The sequence below is a fragment of the Trichechus manatus genome, unplaced genomic scaffold (assembly GCF_000243295.1).
Source record: "Trichechus manatus latirostris isolate Lorelei unplaced genomic scaffold, TriManLat1.0 scaffold00006, whole genome shotgun sequence".
Classification (NCBI taxonomy): Eukaryota; Metazoa; Chordata; class Mammalia; order Sirenia; family Trichechidae; genus Trichechus; species Trichechus manatus.
Window position 1 is genome coordinate 2,288,139 of NW_004443942.1, and position 21,482 is coordinate 2,309,620.

Below are 21,482 nucleotides of genomic sequence, written 5' to 3' on the forward strand. Positions count from 1 at the left end.
AGTCAATATCAAATCACATACAAGAGGCAGTCCATGATGGCTTCAGCAAACTCCCAAAATAAAGGACGTAGAAATTTTCCAGAGGAGGAAAATTTCTTGGAATTACTGGAGGCAGAATACAAAAGATTAATATACACAACTCTTCAAGAAAATAGGAAGGAAATTGAGCAAAACACAGAACACGCAATACAGAAAATTAAAAAGATTAGAGAAGAGCATAATGACAAACTTAACAGACTGCAAGAATCCATACAGAGACCGCAATCAGAAATCCAGAAGATTAACAATAAAATTTCAGAATTAGAGAACTCAATAGAAAGTCATAGGAGCAGAATTGAGGCAATGGAAGTCAGAATTAGTGAGACTGAACATAAAGCACTTGACACCAACTTATTTGAGGAAAAATCAGATAAAAGGATTTAAAAAAAATGAAGAAACCCTAAGAATTATGTGGGACTCTATCAAGAGGAATAACCTACGAGTGATTGGAGTATCAGAACAGGGGAGGATAACAGAAAATACAGAGAGAATTGTTGAAGATTTGTCAGCAGAAAACTTCCCTGATATCTTGAAAGATGAGAAGGTATCTATCCAAGATGTTCATCGAACCCCACGTAAGGTAGAACCCAAAAGAAAGTCACCATGACATACTCTAATCAAACTTGCCAAAACCAAAGATAAAGAGAGAATTTTAAGAGCACCTAGAGATAAACAAAAAGTCATCTACAAAGGAGAGTCAATAAGAATAAGCTCAAACTACTCAGCAGAAACCATGCAGGCAAGAAGGTGATGGGATGACATATACAAACCCTTGAAGGAAAAAAACTGCCAGCCAAGAATTATATATACAGCAAAACTGTCTCTCAAAAATGACGGCGAAATTAGGGCATTTCCAGATAAACAGAAGTTTAGCGAATTTGCAGAAATCAAACCAAAATTACAAGAAATTCTAAACGGAGTCCTCCACTTAGAAAATCAATAACAACAGATAACAACCCAAGACTAGAACACAGGACAGAGCGACCAGCTATTAACCCAGATAGGGAAGTCACAAAAATAAACCAAAGCTAAAACACTGAAAACAGGGAAACAGAGATGTCAACATGTAAAAGATGACAACAATAAAACAAAAAAGAGGGACTTAAAAATGTAGACATAGATTTTTCATATGGAGCGGAAGTCAAGGCGATAAAAGAAATAAAAGAGTGGTATAAACTTAGAAAAATAGGGGTAAATATTAAGGTAATCACAAAGGAAACTAACAATCCTTCAAGTCAAAATAAAAAACTAGAAAAATGTAAAGACTCAGCAAATACAAAATCAACAACAATGAAAAAGATGAAAAGAAAATACATAAAGCAAAACGACTCAGCACAGAAAATTAAGTGGAATAAACAAACTGTGAACAACACACAAAAAAAGACATCAAAATGACAGCACTAAACCCATACCTGTCACTAATTACACTGAAGGTAAATGGACTAAATGCACCAATAAAGAGACAGAGAGTGGCAGAATGGATAAAAAACCACCATCTGTCTATATGCTGCCTACACGAGACACACCTTAAGACTTAAAAACACAAACTAAAACTCAAAGGATGGAAAAAATATATCAAGCAAACAACACTCAAAAAAGAACAGAAGTGGCAATATTAATCTCTGACAAAACAGACTTTAAAGTAAAATCCACCACAAAGGATAAGGAAGGACACTATATAATCATTAAAGGGTCAATACACCAGAAAGACATAACTATAATAAATATTTACGCACCCACAGACAGGGCTCCAAAATACAGAAAACAAACTCTAGCAGCACTGAAAAGAGAGACAGACAGCTCCACAATAGTAGTAGGGAACTTCAACACACCACTTTCGGTGAAGGACAGAACCCAGAAAGAAGCTCAACGAAGACACGGAAGAGCTAAATGCTACAATCAACAAACTTGATCTCGTAGACATATACCAATAATCCCTGAAAGGTCTTTTGAGTATTTTTCTTTCCCTGACGAAGCTATACCTGTAAATGGACTAAGATCCCTCCTTTAGGGAAGGCTATGAAGAAAATTAGTAGTACCTACTCAATGATAATATCACAGAGTCCTTCCTCAGAAGAAGGTACCTTGCCTCCTCTTTATTCAAGGAGTTCTAGATCTCTGAAGTGATAAAGGCATGGTAATTAGGTTATTCCATTATGGTGTCCTAAAATCAACCCTCTGTTCATCAGACCTAAAGTTTTTTGTCTTTTTTTTTTTTTTAATTCAGGTATTCAGATCAAGTAAGACCTTAGTGAGCTGCCCCTCCATTTCAGTCCTAGGAACCCTGATCAATTTGCCTTTTACAATAACCATGCCCACCGTGCCTCTAAATGGTTAAGTTCTGTTACTTGCCTCTGCTAGTCCAGGATCCCACTGAAATCTGGGAGCCTATTTTAATAGCAGCATCTCTCAAACTCATACCAAGGCCAGAGAAGACAGCAACTACAGCACTTATTAAAGATGCCAGCATTCCCCTCACCCCTGTATTTTCTTAAAGGTGGCAAAGAACATCCATTTTAGAGGGCACAATTAGAGAATCAGGAAGTCAGCCACACATAATAAATCTACCACAACATCCTTATTTCTCCCAGATTTGGTATTTCAACTTTATTCAATGTAGGTCACTAGTGAATCCAGGTTTCAGTCAAACAAGCAAACAATTAGAACCAGTCCTAGCTGCTAGAACAAGTACCAAATCTGAAATCTCTCATAGGTGAACTTACACAATAAATTTAGCACAAACTAAAATCAGATTTCTCCTTTCCTTGCCCAGCACCTTCAGATTCCAATTCCGTATCTATTTACTGGGTTTTGCTAATATAAATTAGTAAAACCCTGCAATTCTTTTGATACATAGAAGTTGTCTTTGATTTTGAAATTGGCCCCTTGCTGAGATCTGACTCTAGCTATAGGCCTAGAGGTTATAAGGACTGCTAGAGATGGAAATGAGAAAAACAATCACTACTCTGCAAAGTGAGGTTATTACAGCATCTTAATGCAAGGCAGGACCAGTCTCATCAGTCAACAGAAGAGGGGTTGCTTCTGTTGGCAAGAAAGGAAAGCAATTAAAATTATGGGTTAAGAATAACTGAAGCTATCCAAATACTCGCAAATGATACCATTCCAATTCTTAGAATCTCATTCTTTCCCAATCAGTGTCCCAATTTACACCTAATAGATCTGATGAAGCTGTGAATTCAATCTACACTGTAGTTCAACAATTTGTTGGATCAGACTCTGCACCGGATTTTGGCTCTAACAGTCCTGGAGTTGTAAGATGTAAAAGATTCTTACAAGCCATTCACAAAACTCCTTAGTTCTCTAACCATAACTTCAGCCAAGATTTTGAAACTCTGGCCCTGACACTTTCTTTACAATCAGAGTTTCTCAAACTCAGCAATACTGACATTTTGAGCCAGGTAATTCTCTGTTGTTGGAGGCCGTCCCGGGCGTTGTAGGATGTTTAGCAGCATCCCTGCCTCATCTCACTAGATGCCAAGAGCACTTACCTCTATCAGTTGTGACAACCTAAAATGTCTCCAGATATTGACAAATATCCCTTGGTGGGCAAAATCACCCCAGGTTGAGAGGTACTGCTTTAATCCCTGCAGTAAAGTTAAGAAACAGCCACTCCTCCCACAATTTTTATATTCTTTTGTCTCCTGATATGCAGCACCACTGAGTCTAACCAAAGCGTTGCTATCAACAGGTACTTCATTCTAGGCGACCAGAGGTGAAAACTTAAGTAACTTTCACCACTAAGTGCCATGGACTAATTACCAGTGACCCTTCCATATTCCTATGTCCTTGAGGATCTGTTACCTGTAACGCTTTTAGTACCAATTAATGTATTGGTCCAGGACCAGACATCAGAATATACTCTAGGTAGTTTAAGCAAATAAGAATTTAATACAAGGATTAGATGTTCACAAAATCATTTTAAAAAGTGGAGAAACAGGCTGTAGAAACAATTTCTAGCCACAGAACCATTCTGCCTCAACCACAATTTAGAAAGCTACCACCATCACTGCAGGAAGCTGGCAAACAGAAGCTGCTGCATAAGCTGCAGAATTAGAAAGCCATCTGCTAAATTAGGAAGCTGCCACGTAAGCTGCTAGCTCAGAACAATTTCACCTCTTTCACAATCCATGCCAGCAAAATTCAAGCCCACATTTTACCTCTCTTCTCATGTGATTCCGTTCCAAATCAAAGTGCATCTGAAGGGTAGAACTTAAATCATGTCCAGAAACAAAGTAGCCTACTGGGAAAAAAATGTGTTGGTCAGGAAGACAATTAAGCACTCACATTCTAGAAGCTGCATTTCTCACTGTAATTTTGGATACCGGATTTCTCCAAGAAACGTATTGAGTTTCAACCTATCAATAATGTAGTTTCCTGAGCCTGAACTGATATAAACTACCATATTTTTTGCAAATAACGTGCCCAGGTAAATAACAGCACCACATATATAATGCGCATGGCAAGCTAGGAAAATAATGCGTGAGGGAATTGCATGGTTGTCAAAAGGCATACAATGCGTGCATTATTTGCATAAAAATCAGTCAATTCTATGCTGGGTGGAGGGTTGTGTGGACCATGGTCTTGGGGAACATCTAGCTCAATTGGCATAACACAGTTTATAAAGACAATGTTCTACATTCTACCTTGGTGAGTAGCATCTGGGGTCTTAAAAGCCTGTGAGCAGCCATCTAAGATACTCCACTGGTCTCACCCCTTCGGGAGCAAGGGAGAATGAAAAGAACAGGATACAAGGAAAAGATCAGTCCAAAGGACTAATGGACCACAGCTACCAAGGCCTCCACCAGACTGAGTCCAGTACAGCTAGTCAGTGCCCGGCTACCACCACTGACTGCTCTGACTAGGATCACAACAGAGGGTTCTGGACAGAGCTGGAGAAGGATGTAGAACAAAATTCTAATACACACAAAAAAAGACCAGATTTACTGGCCTAAAAGAGACTGGAGAAACCCCGAGAGTATGGCCCGCAGACACTCTTTTAGCACAGTGGTGAAGTCACTTCCGAGGTTCACCATTCAGCTGGGGATTGGACAGCCCCATAAGACAAAATGGGACCAATGAGGCACAGCAGTCCAGGAACAAGGACTAGAAGGCAGAAGGGGACAGGAAAGCTGGTGATAGGGAATCCAAGGCTGAGTAAGGACAGTGTTGACATGTAGTGGGGTTGTTAACCATTGTCATAGGGCAACATGTATACTGTTTAAGGAGAAACTATTCTGTTCTGTAAACCTTCATCTAAAGTGAGAACAGCAGCACAACTGAAGAGCGTAGTCAATGTCACTGAACTGTGTATGTAGGAATTTTTGAAATGGTATATCTTTGGCTATGTATATTTTCACCAAAAAAAAAAAAAAAGGTCGAGAAGGGAGAAGGTTGACATGTTGTGGGGTTGTTAACCAATGTCATAAAACAATATGTGTACTACTGTTTCATGAGAAACTATTTGTTCTGTAAGCCTTCACCTGAAGTACAATTAAAAATAAATAAACAAACTACTGATATAAACAAAAAAAAGGTTGAGAAGGGAGAAGGTTGACATGTCGTGGGGTTGTTAACCAATGTCATAAAACAATACTGTACTACTGTTTCATCAGAAACTATTTGTTCGGTAAACCTTCACCTGAAGTACAATAAAAAAAATAATAATAAAAAAATACAGTCAATTCTGGACCAAGCTAAATGACACCTTGTGTACATCTGTGTGATCATCTGGCCTTCCCTAAAGGAGAATCCCCCACATCGATAACAACCACGTACACCTTATGATTCTGAACTGCAATATTACCCCACTCCCACTAAAACAGTTCTGTTTTGGGATACTCATCATTTCTTTCATGGACTACCGCAATTGCTTCCTAACTATTCTGCAAAAGCGTCCTAACTATTCTCTCTTTTCCTAACTATTCTGAACTGTTGCCCACTCCAAACCATCTTCCTCAGTGCTGTCAGAATTTGTACAGCATGTTACTCCAGATAACTGACTTCTCAGAACATTCAGGATAATGATCGAATTCCTAATAATCTGAACTTCAGCTAACTCACACCCATGTCCTTAGAAGCATTCTAGTTTCAAAACCTGCTTATAGCTCCCATCTATCTGCCTTTGAACGTATTGTCCCTCTGCCTGAAATGCTCCTCTTCAACCACATCTCATTTCCCCCATCACCAGGTTAACTCTTAGTCATTTTACAACATTCAGTTCAAAGTGTTATCTCTTTTTAAAAATGTTTCCTGACACCTTGTGCCCCAAGACTAAGGCATCATTTTTCTGTGTTCCTTTTCTGTACTTCCATAATATCTTATACATAGTCTTAGTAAAATCTACAAGGGAGGAAATTCAAAGAGTTATGTAATCATCTCCAACAGGATTTAGCAGCTCTAAAATGAATCATTAGGCTCATTCAAGGTTGAGATCATTAGACTGAAACAATCAGGAGAACAAGAAAGGTGGATTAGACTATAGTTAAAATGAATCAGTCTGGGATTCTAACTAGGGAAGGAAGAAAATGATGCTAAGAGGGGGCTGAGAGATCATTTCATTCTATTGTTGGAAAAATCTAAATTGTTTAAACAGTTTGTTTTTCATTACACTGAGTTAAAATCTTCTCTAAATATTCTCCCCAACTGATGTCACCTGGAGTAACACAGAATGTATCTATTCCTTATTTAAAACAACAGCTTTCTAGCTTTTAGAAGACCACAATCATGATTTTCTCATCCCCCTCCCACCTATTTCCTCTAATTAAGCTAAGTAATTTTCCCATTATAGACTGCTTGAATCCTTATTACATACTGTCCAGCTATAACTACACAACTTAAGGAATGTGAAAGAATAATTAGCTCAGAATAAACATTTCTAAAAGGATTAAACGGTAGAAAGAAATGAGAGACAAGCCACCTTAGGAAAATGCAATTATATAAATCAACATCTATATTTTTTTTTTAATCACAATGAATAATATAGGAGATAAAGATAGGCAGGAATTATAAGTATACAAGTAGTTCCTGACTTAACGACAACGTAACGTTCTGACGGCTCTGTCGTCAGTCAGTTCTGACGTAAATCAAATACTTTATGGTTTGGTTTTTCTCTCTTTTTTTTTTAGTTTTCATTATTATTGGCTTTTATTATCAGTATCTTTATAAACCCAATCTTTATTTGTCTTTGGGGGTTGGCACAAGAATGAAAACATCAGCAAATTATGCACTACAACAATGTGTGTAGTACATATTACTAACAATAAAATGGGGGTAAAAAAAGGATGGCTGTATGTGCGGTTCCTAGTAACTCGAAAACATTGTAAGTCGGGAGTTACCTGTACTAATTACCTGATCTTTCACATCAGGGAGTCAGCAGGCACTATACACTTGATAATTCAAGAAACAGAATTTTAATAATACAACTTAAAATAATAAAGTATCTTCTAGCCTAACAGTATTAACATAGCAAACAAAAGTCAGGAAGTAGAGGGAGAAGAGTAACTAGTTATAAGTTTACTAAATTTACATCTTCCACATTGGAGAATCAGTAAGTGCCCTCTGAAGTTGTTCAATATATTCATTTCTCCATTACATGTCTACTGACATAATAAAAGCAAACTGAAAATAAACCTTACTTTGAGGAAGTAAGACTGAAGTGGGCAAGAGACAGAAGACTTTCTAATTTATATTTTTCTGTCCCTTGAAACCCGTTGCCATCAAGTGGATTCTGACTCATAGTGACTTTTTCTGTCCAGTTTAATTTACTAAATGTGCTACTTTAAAAAACAAAAACAAAAAAACTACCTAAAAATGAAACAGTTATTAGTGCATGTGTTGTTACTGTTGTTAGGTGCCATCCAGTCAGTTCCAACTCATACGACCCCATGCACAGCAGAACGAAACACTGCCTGGTCCTGTGCACTTCTCACAATCCTTGCTATGTTTGAGCCCATTGTTGCAGCCACCGTGCCAATCCATATCCTTGAAGGTTTTCCTCTTTTTCACTGACCCTCTACTTTACTAAGCACAACGTCCTTCTCCAGGGACTGGTCCCTCCTGATAACATGTCCAAAGTACATGAGACGACGTCTCGCCATCCTCACGTCTAAGGAGCATTCCGGCTATGCTTCTTCGATTCTGGCTGTACTTCTTCCAAGACAGACTTGTTCATTCTCCTGGCAGTCCACGGTATATTCAATATTCATCATCAACACCATAATTCAAATGCGTCAATTCTTCTTCTGTCTTCCTTAGTCACTGTCCAGCTTTCACATGCATGTGAGGCGACTGAGAATACCATGGCTTGGGTTAGGCGCGCCTTAGTCCTTAAAGTGACATCTTTGCTTTTTAACACTTTAAAGAGGTCTTTTGCAGCATATTTGCCTAATGCAATATTTGATTTCTTGACTGCCGCTCCTGTTGGCACTGATTGTGGATCCAAGTAAAATGAAATCCTTGACAACTTCAATCTTTTCTCTGTTTATCATGATGTTGCTTACTGATCCAGTTGTGAGGATTTTTGTTTTCTTTATGTTGCTGTGTAATCCATACTGAAGGCTCTAGTCTTTGTTCTTCATCAGTAAATGCTTCAAATTTTCACTTTCAGTAAGCAAGGTTGTGTCATCTGCGTATCACAGGTTACTGACGAGTCTTCCTCCAATCCTGATGCCGCTTTCTTCTTCATATAGTCCAACTTCTCGGATTATTGCTCAACATATAGGCTGAATAAGTATGGTAAAAGGTTACGACCCTGATGCACACCTTTCCTGACTTTAAACTATGCTGTATTCCATTGTTCTGTTTGAATGACTGCCTCTTGGTCTATGTATACGTTCCACATAAGCACAATTAAGTGTTCTGGAATTCCCATTCTTCGCAATGTTATCCATAATTTCTTATGATGCACACAGTGGATGCCTTTGCATAGCCAATAAAACACAGGAAACATCTTTCTGGTATTCTTTGCTTTCAGCCAAGATCCATCTGAAGCAATGATATCCTTCATTCCACGTCCTCTTCTGAATCCGGATTGAATTTCGGCAGTTCCCTGTTGATGTATTGCTGCAATCGTTTCTGAATGATCTTCAGCAAAATTTTACTTGCATGTGATATTAATGATATCGTTCAATAATTTCTCCATTCCGTTAGATCACCTGTCTTTGGAATGGGCACGAATATGGAAATCTTCCAGTCAGTTGGCTAAGTAGCTGTCTTCCAAATTTCTTGGCATAGACAGGTGGACACTTTCAGCGTTGCATCCATTTGTTGAAACATCTAAATTGGTATTCTGTTGATTCCTGAATAATAGTCATATTAACTGTTCTTCCTTGTAGGCGTATGGAAGTAGAGGGAGCACTGTACTTGAGGATAGATCTTGAAATGTTCTTTTTGACGATGAATGCAACACCATTCCTCTTCAATTTGTCATTCCCAGCATAGCAGACCATACAATTGCCCAATTCAAAATGCCCAATACCAGTTCATTTCAGCTCACTAATGCCTAGAATATCAATCTTTATGCATTCCATTTCATTTTGAATGACTTCGAATTTTCCTAGATTCGTATTTCATACATTCCACATTCTGATTACTAATGGATGTTTGCAATTATTTCTTCTCATTTTAAGTTGTACCATATCAGCAACTGAAGGTCCCAAAAACTTTACTCCATCCACGTAATTAAGGTCGACTCTACTTTGAGGAGACAGCTCTTCCTCAGTCGTATTTTGAGTGTCTTCCAACCTGAGGGGCTCATCTTCTGGCAGTATTTCAGACAATGTTCCACCTGCTATCCATAAGGTTTTCACTGGCCAGTTTTTTCAGAAGTAGATCATCTGGTCCTTCTTCCCAGTCTGTCTTAGTCTGGAGGCTCTGCTAAAATCTGTCTACCATGGGTGACCCTGCTGGTACTTGAAATACCAGTGGCACAGCTTCCAGAATCACAGCAACATACAAGCCACCACGGTACAACAAACTGACAGACACGTAGTGGAATGCATATAATATACAAAAAAATAAATAGTAAAATCTATGATTACATACTTAAGAAAATAAAAAGCAAATGAAATGACCACTGATAACTTTAGTTTCTTCTATTGGTCCTAAAGTATTATGGTATGAAATCACAACATGCTTACTGCTACAACTCAGAGATAGCAACGCCTCTACCAGAGGCCAGTATGTCCTGCTGCTTCCTGATAATATTCATAAGGGAAAAAACTCTGAGCCCAAGAGAGGTGACCGCATTTCATAATAACCATCTCTGAGAGGAAAGATAACTTCCAATCATTCTAGACTTCTGTTCATTTACCCTTACCGCACCTACAACAAATCTGTTAACCAGACCTACTGCTTCTACCTCTAAATTCTCACTCAAATTCATCCCCTCCTCTCTATCACCACTCCCTTAACCAGGTAACCAGTTGCTGTCAAGTCTATTTCAACTCATGGTGACCCTATGTGTTGTTGAGTAGAACTATGCTCCATACGGTTTTCATGGCTGTGACCTTTCAGAAACAGAGCACCAGGTCTTTTCTTCCGGGTTGCCTCTGGGTGGGTTCAAACTACCAATCTTTCAGTTAACAGTCAAGCACTTAATCATCTGCACCACCCAGGGAGTCCGTTCCCATTGTTGTGGAGTCAATTCCGACTCATAGTGACCTTACAGGCAAGAGTAGAACTGCCCCATACGGTTTTCAAGGCTGTAATCTTTCTGGAATCAGACTGCCACATCTTTCTCCCGTAGAGCACCGGTGGGTTCAAACCACCGACCTTGTGGTTACCAGCCAAGCACTTAACCACTGCACCACCAGGACTCTTTTGAGATCCCCTTAGGGTTTCATAATTTCTAGCCTGAATTGGTATCCCTACCTCCTATTTCTCCCCCTTCTTCACATTGCTACGAAAATAATCATTCTAACATGCAAATCTGATTATGTGATTGATAGATAGAAAGATGCCCTCAAGTCAACTCACACTCATGGCAACCTATGTACAACAAGAAAATGTTGCCTGGTCCTGGGTCATCCTCACAATCACCTTCGTGTTCTAGCGCACTGTTGGAGCTATTGTGCCAATCCAGCTCACTGAGGGTCTCCCTTACCCTCACTGGCCCTCTGCTTCACCAAACATGAAGTCCTCCTCCAGCATTTGATCCTTCCTGGTGATGTGTTCAAAGCAAATGAGTTGGACAACATTCTGTGGTGATCCATAAGGTTTTCATTTGGCTAATTTTCAGAAGTAGATCACCAGGTCTTTCTTCCTAGTCTGCCTTCATCTAGACGCTCCACTGAAACCTGTCCACCATGGGTGACCCTGCTGATATTTGAAATACCAGTGGCATAGCTTTCAGCATCACAGCAACATAAAAGCTACTATAGTATGACAAACTGACAGATGGGTGGTGGGATTATGTGATGCTCACATTTAAAACATATCAATGGCTTTCCACTATCTATACCTTAAAGTCCAGTCTCCTTGGAATAACATTCAAAGCGCTTAATGATCTGGCTTTAGTCCAATCTCTTTGGCCTCATATTCTGACACTTCACCATATACACCCTATGTTCTGGCACACCAAACTACCTGTAATTCTTCTAAAGGGTCATTCATCCTTAGACTCCATGTATTTATTTATGCTCTCCTCTCTTCTTCTTGGAAAGCCCTTTATTCTGTTCTTCACTTAAAAACCAAAAAAAAACCAAACCGACAATTCTGACTCATAGCGACTGTACAGGACAGAGTAGAACTGCCCCATAGGGTTTCCAAAGAGCAGCTGGTGGATTTGAACTGCTGACGTTTTGGTTAGCAGCCATAGCTCGTAACCACTATGCCACCAGGGTTTCCGTTCTTCACTTAGCATACCCTTATTTCTCATAGATACAACACAGAAATCACCTCCTACAGAAAGTCTTCTTGTATCTCCTTTCTTCCCTACCACACTGGGTTAAGATTTCCTTCCTCTGTGCTATTCACCTGTTTATCCCTCTATCACGGCTCTTTTCACTTATATTACTATTTTCTATTTACCTGATTATCTTCCCCACTAGAATGTTAGCTCTCAAGATCAGAAACTGTGATTTTTCTCTTTGAGTCAGGAAAAATGACAATTTCTTGACTAATTAGCACATGATATGTCTACAAAGCTGGTATCTACAGCAGGGAGCACAATCATAAATGAAATTTTCCCATACAAAATGGGATAAGGGAGAGTTGTGCTTCTTGTACACCTGAGTAAGCACCTACCAGATTAACCCTCCCACAAATAATAAACTCTGAACAAAATACAAAATCAACTACCTAAAAGGCATAAAGAGTGGCCAAAAGCAGGCTGGAAGGGAGACAATATTTGAAAAAGAGCAATATTTGGTGAATTTTTCATTACAACTGTTGGCCTGAGAGCACGTCCTGCCAGCATCATAGGGGGTGGCTACAACTCCAATATAAACCCCACAGTCTTACTAGCTTGAACAACCAGAGGACAGAGTTCAGAAAAACCTCAGATGCTGGAAAGTGAAAGAGGAATCTCAGAAAGAATGCAGCCAGAGAGGAAGAGACACAAAATCTATGCACAAACTGCACAGATTTTTGCCTGACCCCTGAACGACACACACAAGGGGTAGACTATAAGCAGTCAGCTAAGGATAAAAGAACTGAACTGAGAGCTACCATTAAAGAGACAGAGCTTACAGTCTGAGTCCAATCATGACAATTCCTGCTAAACAAAACCATTAATATTCTTTGGAGAAATATGGCAGAATCCAGAGTCTCTACAACTTAATATTTGCAATGTCCAGGATACAACCCAAAATTCCTTGACATATTAAAAATCAGGAAAAAGTGGTCCATTTTCAAGAGAAAAGATAACCAATAGAGACTAACTCCAAAAGGATATAACTGTTGGAATTCGCAAAGATTTTTAAGCAATTATCATGGCTATGCGCAATGACACAGGAAAAATATGATTATAACAAGTGAAAACATAGTATGTATTAACAGATCAATAGAAATAAAAAATAATAATAACCAAAGAGAAATTCTAGACCTAAAAAATACAATATCTGAAATAAAAAATTTACTGAATGGTCTCAACACCAAAATAAAGATAACAAGAAGATCAATATAATTATCAAATCTGAAGAATGGAAAACAAATTTCGAGAACAGAAAAAAGATTTAGAAGGAAGAAGAAAAAAAGAGAGAGAGAGAAACAGAGCCTCAGGACCAGCAGACCTGCACATGAAATGCTAAAACAATTTCTTTAGGCTGGAGGGAAATGATACTAGATGGAAACTCACATTAAGAAAGAATAAAAAGAGCGTCCGAAGTATCTTGAAATACAGATGTGCCTTCATTAATTCAACAAATATTTATTATGTACCTAGGATAGACAATGTCCCTTAGGCAATAAATGTGCTTCATTAACCTTGTGTATAAAACACTTTTATTACTTTATGCTATATTTTCAGGGATGCTTTCTTTATCAGTAGTTCTCTATACTCTTTACTTCCCAAACTGAGTATTTAAAAGTTTCATTTATTTTACGAAACCAAGAGTCCAAATAAAGAGTAACAGAGTGGACGTACAATGTTTGTTCAGTGAATATTTTTATTTACTCGCTGCCTATTATAAAATCTGAGAAGCTAGAAATTTGAGCATGGATTATGTTTCCTCCCTGTCCTACATTCAATTCCTCAATAAATCCTGTCATTCCTGTCTCCTAAACAGATCTTGAATCCATCCACTTCTCTCAATCTCTACTGCCTCTACTCTAGATCAAACCACCATCATTGCTTACCTGGATTACTAGTCTCCTCACTCCCCATTCATTATTCTTACGACAGTCAGAACAAACTGGATCATGTCACTCCCCTTCACTAGCTTCCCACTGCACTCTGAATAAAAATCTAAACTCCTTACTAAGCTTACAAAATCTGTATGATCTAGCACCTATCTACCTCGACCTCACTCATCTCATTCTAGTCTCATCTTAACTCATTATACTCCAGCTATAGGGGCCTCCTTTCAAATCCTTGAACATGCCATGCTCTTTCATACCTAAAGTCCTTTGTACAGACTGTTCCTTCAAAGTGGTTCACTCCCCCTATCCTGCCCACCTCCCAGCTATTCACATGGCTGATTCCTTCTAATCTTTCCTGTGCCATTTTATATATCACCTCCTTCAGAGTGCCAATCCTGATCACTTTGTTGAAAATAGGTCTTTCCATTATTCTCTGGCATTGCATGTTTTCTTTTCCCCTTGCAGCACTTGTCACAAATTGCAATTGTGTATTTGTTTGCTTTTTGTTGTCTGAGACTCCTACAGGACTATAGCTCCATGAAACCAAGACCACGTCTGCATGGTTTATCAGGATGCCTGACAGCTAGTACAAGAATACAAAAAAAAAAAAAAAAAAAATTGCCATTGAGTTGATTGCAACTGATGGTGACCCCATATGTTATAGAACAGAACTGCTCCATAGGACTTTCTTGGCTATAGTTTTTTATGGAAGCAGTTTGCCAGGCCTTTCTTCAGTAGAGCCACTGGGTGTGCTTCAACTGCCAACCTTCAGGCTAGCAGCCAATCGCAAAACGCTTGTACCAACCAGGAACTTTTAACAAGAATACAGAGGGTGCTTAATTTTTTTTTTTTTAATGTTATTAACTGGAAACCCAAATTTGGCTCAAATTTTCACATATCTCAAATACTGTTTCATTTTAAATCATTTGTCAGCCATTTTAGTTTACCATCTTTGTGGGAGTAAGGAGACTGACTTGACAAATACATGTTCGTACAGAATTTTTATTAAAAATTCAGCATAAAATCATTTCCTTGATTGTCCCTGAGAATCTACGTTACTCAAAATTAAGATGAAAAACACTTCTTGTAAGCTGCCATCAAGACAGCCCCTGATTCATAGATATCCCAGGCACAATAAAACAAAAGCTGCCCAGTCCTGCACCGTCCCCATGATCAGACCAGTGTTTTCACTGGCTGATTTTCAGAAGTACATCACCAGGCCGCTCTTCCTAGTCCACCTTAGTCTGGAAGTTTCACTGAAACCTGTTCAGCATCACAGCAACACACAAGCCTCTCTACTGACAGACAGGTGGTAGCTGTGCATGAGGTGCACTGCCCAGGAACTGAACCCAGGTCTCGTGCACAGAAGGCAAGAATTCTACCACTACTGCTCCTGAAAAATGCTTAAACTTATATAACTTAAAAAAATGAAATAAACCACTGTCAATCTTCCAAACTAACACACATCAGGAGTATATCTTAAAATATACCAAAGTGAAAATATTACTGATTATTTAACAATTTTAATTAACAAAAATTAAAACATTTCTACTTCTATAAAAAAGACCCAAATAGAATATTATATTATGCCAGATATGTGAAAATTATCTTTTTAATAGATGCAGTATTTTGAAAACCCAATTCCATATCAAAAAAGCTGTTGTCTAAGTGATATAAGAATGTTCTTAAGAAAATAGTAAACATCTAACTCCTAGACAAGTAGTACTCTCTGTTCGTCCCTAAAGACTACTCATAAAGGTTGTATTTGTGCTACCATAAATAGAAATTTATTTCCTAATAATTGTTCTATTTTTATTTCCTTTATTATCTCTACAGGCATTCCAGATGACAATATCATTAAATAAAAAAAAAAAAGCTGTTTTGCTTTCATTTCTTTAATTCTATCAAAAGCAATCTTTAATAAATCCATCTTGCTATGCAAGTTCTTAAAATAACATTCTGTTCAGTTTACTTCTATCTAACTACCCCAAGGGAAACTATTTCTACTACTTCCCAGAAATATTTCATCATTCTAGACTCAAACATTTTTAGTAAATTAAAATACGATACCATTTACTATCAAGTTGGCAAATGTTAAACTGACTAATAATGCCCAAAGCTGATGAAGGGATTTTAAAAAACAAAAAGAACACAACATACACTATACCCTGCTGCTAGACATGCAAACTGGCAAAATTTATAGAGGTCATTTTAGTAATACATTTCAGAAGCTTTAAAATACATATACCTTTTGAACCAGGATTTTTATTCTTAAAATTTAATCCTAAGAAAATAAGCAGTCAGGAGAGATGTATATGTACGTTTGCTACCACACTGTTTTAGAACATTAAAAAAATATAAATGACCTACAAGTCATTTGGTTATCTGACACTGGCAATTGGTAAAATGAATTATATTCCTATATTAGGCAGGGTCCAGTCATAATAGGTACAAATCATTTTTTAAACAGATGTATATAGCTATTAAAAATAGCATATATCTTGCTGTGTATATTCTCAACAACAAAATAAATAAAATTTTTAAAAAGTATCATATATCTTTATTAGCATAGGAAAATGTCCAAAACATAGCAGATGAGGGGATAGGGGAAGCAATAACAAAACAGCATTATAGTATAAGTCAATATTTAAGAAAAAAGACATGTTATATGTGTGTGTGGTACACGTTAATTTTAAAAATCTGGAAAGTATATATACCAAAATGTTAACAGAATTCGTTGTAAGTGGTAGGATTTCTTGTTTATATTTTTATATTGTCTGAATCTTTTACAAATTTTTGTAATGAGCATCTGCTACTTTTATTATAGTAAAAAAAAGATGCTTTCATTTGGAGTAAGTTTATTTCCCAAATATCAAGCATACTTCGAATTTTCATAATTACTGGTGAATGGAATATGAAAGTTGGAAACAAAAACGAAGGACAGGTAGTTGGAAAATATGGTCTTGGTGATAGAAACAACGCTGGAAATCGCATGACAGAATTTTGCAAGACCAACGACTTCTTCATTGCAAATACCTTTCTCAACAACATAAATGGCAACTATATACAGTGACCTCGTCAGATGGAATACACAGAAATCAAATCAACTACATCTGTGGAAAGAGATGATGGAAAAGCTCAATATCATCAGTCAGAACAAGGCCAGGGGCCGACTGTGGAACAGATTATCAATTGTTCACATGCAAGTTCAAGCTTAAGTTGAAGAAAATTAGAATACGTCCACGAGAACCAAAGTACGACACTGAGTATATCCTACCTGGGCTTAAAGACCATCTCAAGAATAGATCTGACCCACTAAACACTAAAGACCGAAGACCAGATGAGTTGTGGAATGACATCGAGGACATCATACATGAAGAAAGCAAAAGATCATTAAAAAGATAGAATAGAAAGAAAAGACCAAAATGGATGTCAGAAGAGACTCTGAAACTTGCTCTTGAACATAAAGTAGCTGAAGCGAAAGGAAGAAATGATGATGTAAAAGAGCTGAACAGAAGATTTCAAAGGATGGCTCAAGAACACAAAGTAAAGTATTATAATGAAATGTGCAAAGACCTGGAGTTAGAAAACCAAAAAGGAAGAACACACTCAGCATTTCTCAAGCTGAAAGAAATGAAAAAAAAATTCAAGCCTTGAGTTGCAATACTAAAGGATTCTATGGGGAAAATATTAAACAATGCAGGAAGCATCAAAAGAAGATGGAAAGAATACACAGAAATCACTGTACCAAAAAGAATTGGTCAACATTCAACCATTTCAGGAAGGAGCGTATGATCAAGAACCAATGGTACTGAAGGAAGAGGTTCAAGCTGCACTGAAGGCAATGGCAAAAAACAAGGCTCCAGGGGTGACAAAATACCAGTTGAGATGTTTCAACAAATGGATGCAGTGCTGGAAGCGCTTACTCGTCTATGCCAAGAAATTTGGAAGACATCTACCTGGTCAACGGACTGGAAGAGATCCATATTTGTACCCATTCCAAAAAAGGGGATTCAACAGAATGCAGAAACGAACAATATATTAATATCACATGCAAGTAAAATTTTGCTGAAGATCATTCAAAAGCAGTTGCAGCAATACATCGACAGGCAACTGCCAGATATTCAAGCTGGATTCAGAAGAGGACGTGGAACAAGGGATATCATTGCTGATGTCAGATGGATCTTGGCTGAAAGCAGAGAATACCAGAAAGATGTTTACCTGTGTTTTACTGATTATGCCAAGGCATTCGACTGTGTGGATCATAATAGACGACATTGTGAAGAATAAGAATTCCAGAACACTTAATTGTGCTCATGCAGAACCTGTACATAGACCAAGAGACAGTCATTCGAACAGAATAAGGAGATACTGCATTTTAAAGTCAGGAAAAATGTGCGTCAGAGTTGTATCCTTTCACCATACTTATTCAATCTGTATGCTGAGCAAATAATCCAAGAAGCTGGACTATATGAAGAAGAACGCAGCATCAGGATTGGAGGAAGACTCATTAGCAACCTGCAATATGCAGATGACACAACCTTGCTTGCTGAAAATGAAGGGGACTTGAAGCAGTTGCTGATGAAGGTCAAACACCACAGCCTTCACTAGGGATTACACCTCAACATAAAGAAAACAAAAATCCTCACAACTGGACCAAAAAGCAACATCATGATAAATGGAAAAAAGATTGAAGTTGTCGAGGATTTCATTTTACTTGGATCCACAATCAATGCCCACGGAAGCAGCAGTCAAGAAATCAAACGACGCAGTATTGGGCAAATCTGCTGCAAAGATGTCACTTTATGGACTAAGGTGTGCTTGACCCAAGCCATTGTGTTTTCAACTGCCTTGTATGCATGTGAAAGCTGGACAATGAATAAGGAAGATCAAAGAATCGATGCCTCTGAATTATGGTGTTGGCAAAGAATACTGAATATACCCATGGACTGCCAGAAGAACAAACAAATCTGTCTTGGAAGAAGTATAGCCAGAATGCTCCTCAGAAATGAGGATGGCAAGTCTTCGTCTCACATACTTTGGACATGTTATTAGGAAGGATCCGTTCCCAGAGAAGGACATCACGCTTGGTAGAGAGGAGGGTCAGTGAAAGAGAGGAAGACCCTCAACGAGATGGACTGACACAGTGGCTACAACAATGGGATCAAGCATAACAATGACTGTGAGGATGTCACAGGACCGGGCAGTGTTTAATTTTGTTATATATAGGGTTCTCTATGAGTCAGAATCGACTCAACACCACCTAACAACAACAATAACAAATCCTTTTACTTCTGTAACAATATAAAGTCCTTTAGACAAGGCATCTCCTTTGTGCTTATAGTTGTTTTCTCTGGTAGGCAGCGATGAGTTTGTACTGTTTTATTCACACTGTCTCCAGCCCCCAAGTGATCAAGAGATTTGAGATCTAGGTAGCCCCAGTTGCTTTAAGTTAGGAGTACAGTCTATGACACAGAATACTAAAAACACAAATGGTCCCACACAGCCCTTTTAAGTAAATATTTTTAACCAAAGGAGCTAACTGGCCATATACAAAGACCTATTTTTAGTACTGATTTTCCTATCTTTCAATTTTTCACTCTACAGTGAAAGTTTCATATTGACATACAAATTGAGCTCCTCAATTTTCCCTTACAAACTAGTTATCTTGTCAGTTCAATCAATTCTCTCCATTTTTATCATATTTTTACAAGATTTCTTCACATATGTAATAAGTATTATGTTCTAATCTTCATCACAACTATACAGGAGGAGCTATTCTATCCCTATCTGAAGGCATAAGAACTATGGAGCAAACTTTAAAAAAAAAAGTCTTTCTACTGCCAGATCATTGTTCAGATGCTCTTATTCTGAGTAACACATATCTCATAATCTTTTCTTACACTACTAATTTCTAAGATTCTCTAAACTAAAAAGCATCAAGTTAATGTATTCTTCCTTAAGCTCTTGGTATACACTCTAGCCAAAAAAATTTTATATAAAAAATTCTGCATTTGGAACAACCTATGATAATTTGCTAAAAAAAAAAGATACTGATTAGTGTGGCAGCCAATGAAGTAAATCACCCCATGGAGATAAGATCTTCTTTCAAAAACAGCTTAGAATTCAGCTGCAGGGAGGGTAACTGGTGTTAGAGATTTTAGGTTATGCCTCAGCTTTCCAGTTAGGACCACAATCTTCCCAAGCATCCCCCAACTAATGACTGATCACAGCTAGTAGGATACTAGGACCTGGCCTTTCTGTCCATTGTGGGACTCCTCTATATGCTCTAGAGCTCTCCACTCGGTTGGGTGAAACTTTCTCAGATCTGCATCATGGTGAGGAGACTTTCTTAGCCCTATTCTGCTTCCTTTAATCTTTCACAGGCACTGATGGCCGATAAATCTCTTGCACATCTAACTCTTCTTCCCAAAGCACCCAAAAGACAAATTATTTAATATTGAATATCACTATTACTAATCTAAGGTCCAAATCTAAAACTGTACCTCAATACAAATATCTATTTATCTCATTTATATATTCCCTTGAGTTCTTCCGTAAGTACTCACCGGATGAGATTTAGAAAATATTAATATTAAGATATTAAAAAACAGGTATGCAGAAGAATTTTACTTTTTTTACTTAGGATGGTGGTCAAGGGAGTTGTTTTCACCCCTACTTTGATCCTGCAAATGTTTTACCCTGATCTCAAAGATGCATTTTTTTTTCCTGAGCCAATTGCACTAAGTTAATTACCTAATTTGACCAATTTTACGTACAGCAGAATTTCCTTTTTTTTTTTTTATTTTTCATTTTGCTGAATTATTTTAGGCTAGAGGAAGTTTTTATCATGTTCATTCTACAATAATGATTTAAGTTTGTTTTATATTCACATTAAATTTTAAAATGTTAGCTTCTATCATGATGATTTTTTCCCCTCACTTTCTGTCATAATGGGTTTCTTTTACTTAACCAAGTCTATTTTTTCCAGGTCAAAATTTGATATAAATGGTGCCAGAGGATTTTGTTTCTACCAGATTTTCATCAAAAACGAAAAAAATTTTCCATGTGCAGTTATAGCTATTAGATTTTGTGTTACTTCAATTCTATCAAATGTTAGGATCAAAAATTATTTGGAATCAAAATCTCCTACTTCTTAATTCTTTTCATTCATATTCAGGTCACAACTCAAATGTCATCTCAAAGGGATCATTCTCTATCCTTATGATGAAAAGGATGTGAACATTCAAAGCATAACAAACAACACGAACAAGGCTGGTATTTTGGCTGAACCAAAAAAAAAAAAGAAAAAAAACCAGTGTGGCTACAGGTCGGTAAAAGAGGGAATAAAAACGGTACAGCCTCAGCCCAGATGTGACGCATCAGTTTGTGTACGTTTCACGGGCTAAAATTAGCCACATGGCCCTTCATATGCACCAGGAGGGATACAAAGGTAGTATTTCTGTGTGCCAAGGAAGGAGAAACAGATATGGATCAGCACAGGTAGCCTCTACTACAAAGTACTTATAAAGACTAAATGAGATAATATCAAGGACTTGGCTCATTGTCAACATTTCTGAGTACTGAAAAAATGGCAACTATTTTTTGTTTGTTTTTCAGGAATA

The 21,482-nt window shown here is 37.7% G+C and overlaps 1 protein-coding gene across 1 annotated transcript in view; it reads right to left on the reverse strand.

Annotated features, from left to right (window-relative positions):
- Positions 1-4,245, reverse strand: part of SBF2 (SET binding factor 2) — a gene marked incomplete at its 5' end in the record, with an annotated part of 451,091 nt that extends 446,846 nt beyond the window's left edge. Inside the window, one exon of the mRNA XM_023736921.1 lies at positions 4,218-4,245. Within this exon, the coding sequence (XP_023592689.1) occupies positions 4,218-4,245 (28 nt within the window). The remainder of the gene's footprint in view (positions 1-4,217) is intronic.
- Positions 4,246-21,482: the final 17,237 nt, after the last annotated feature.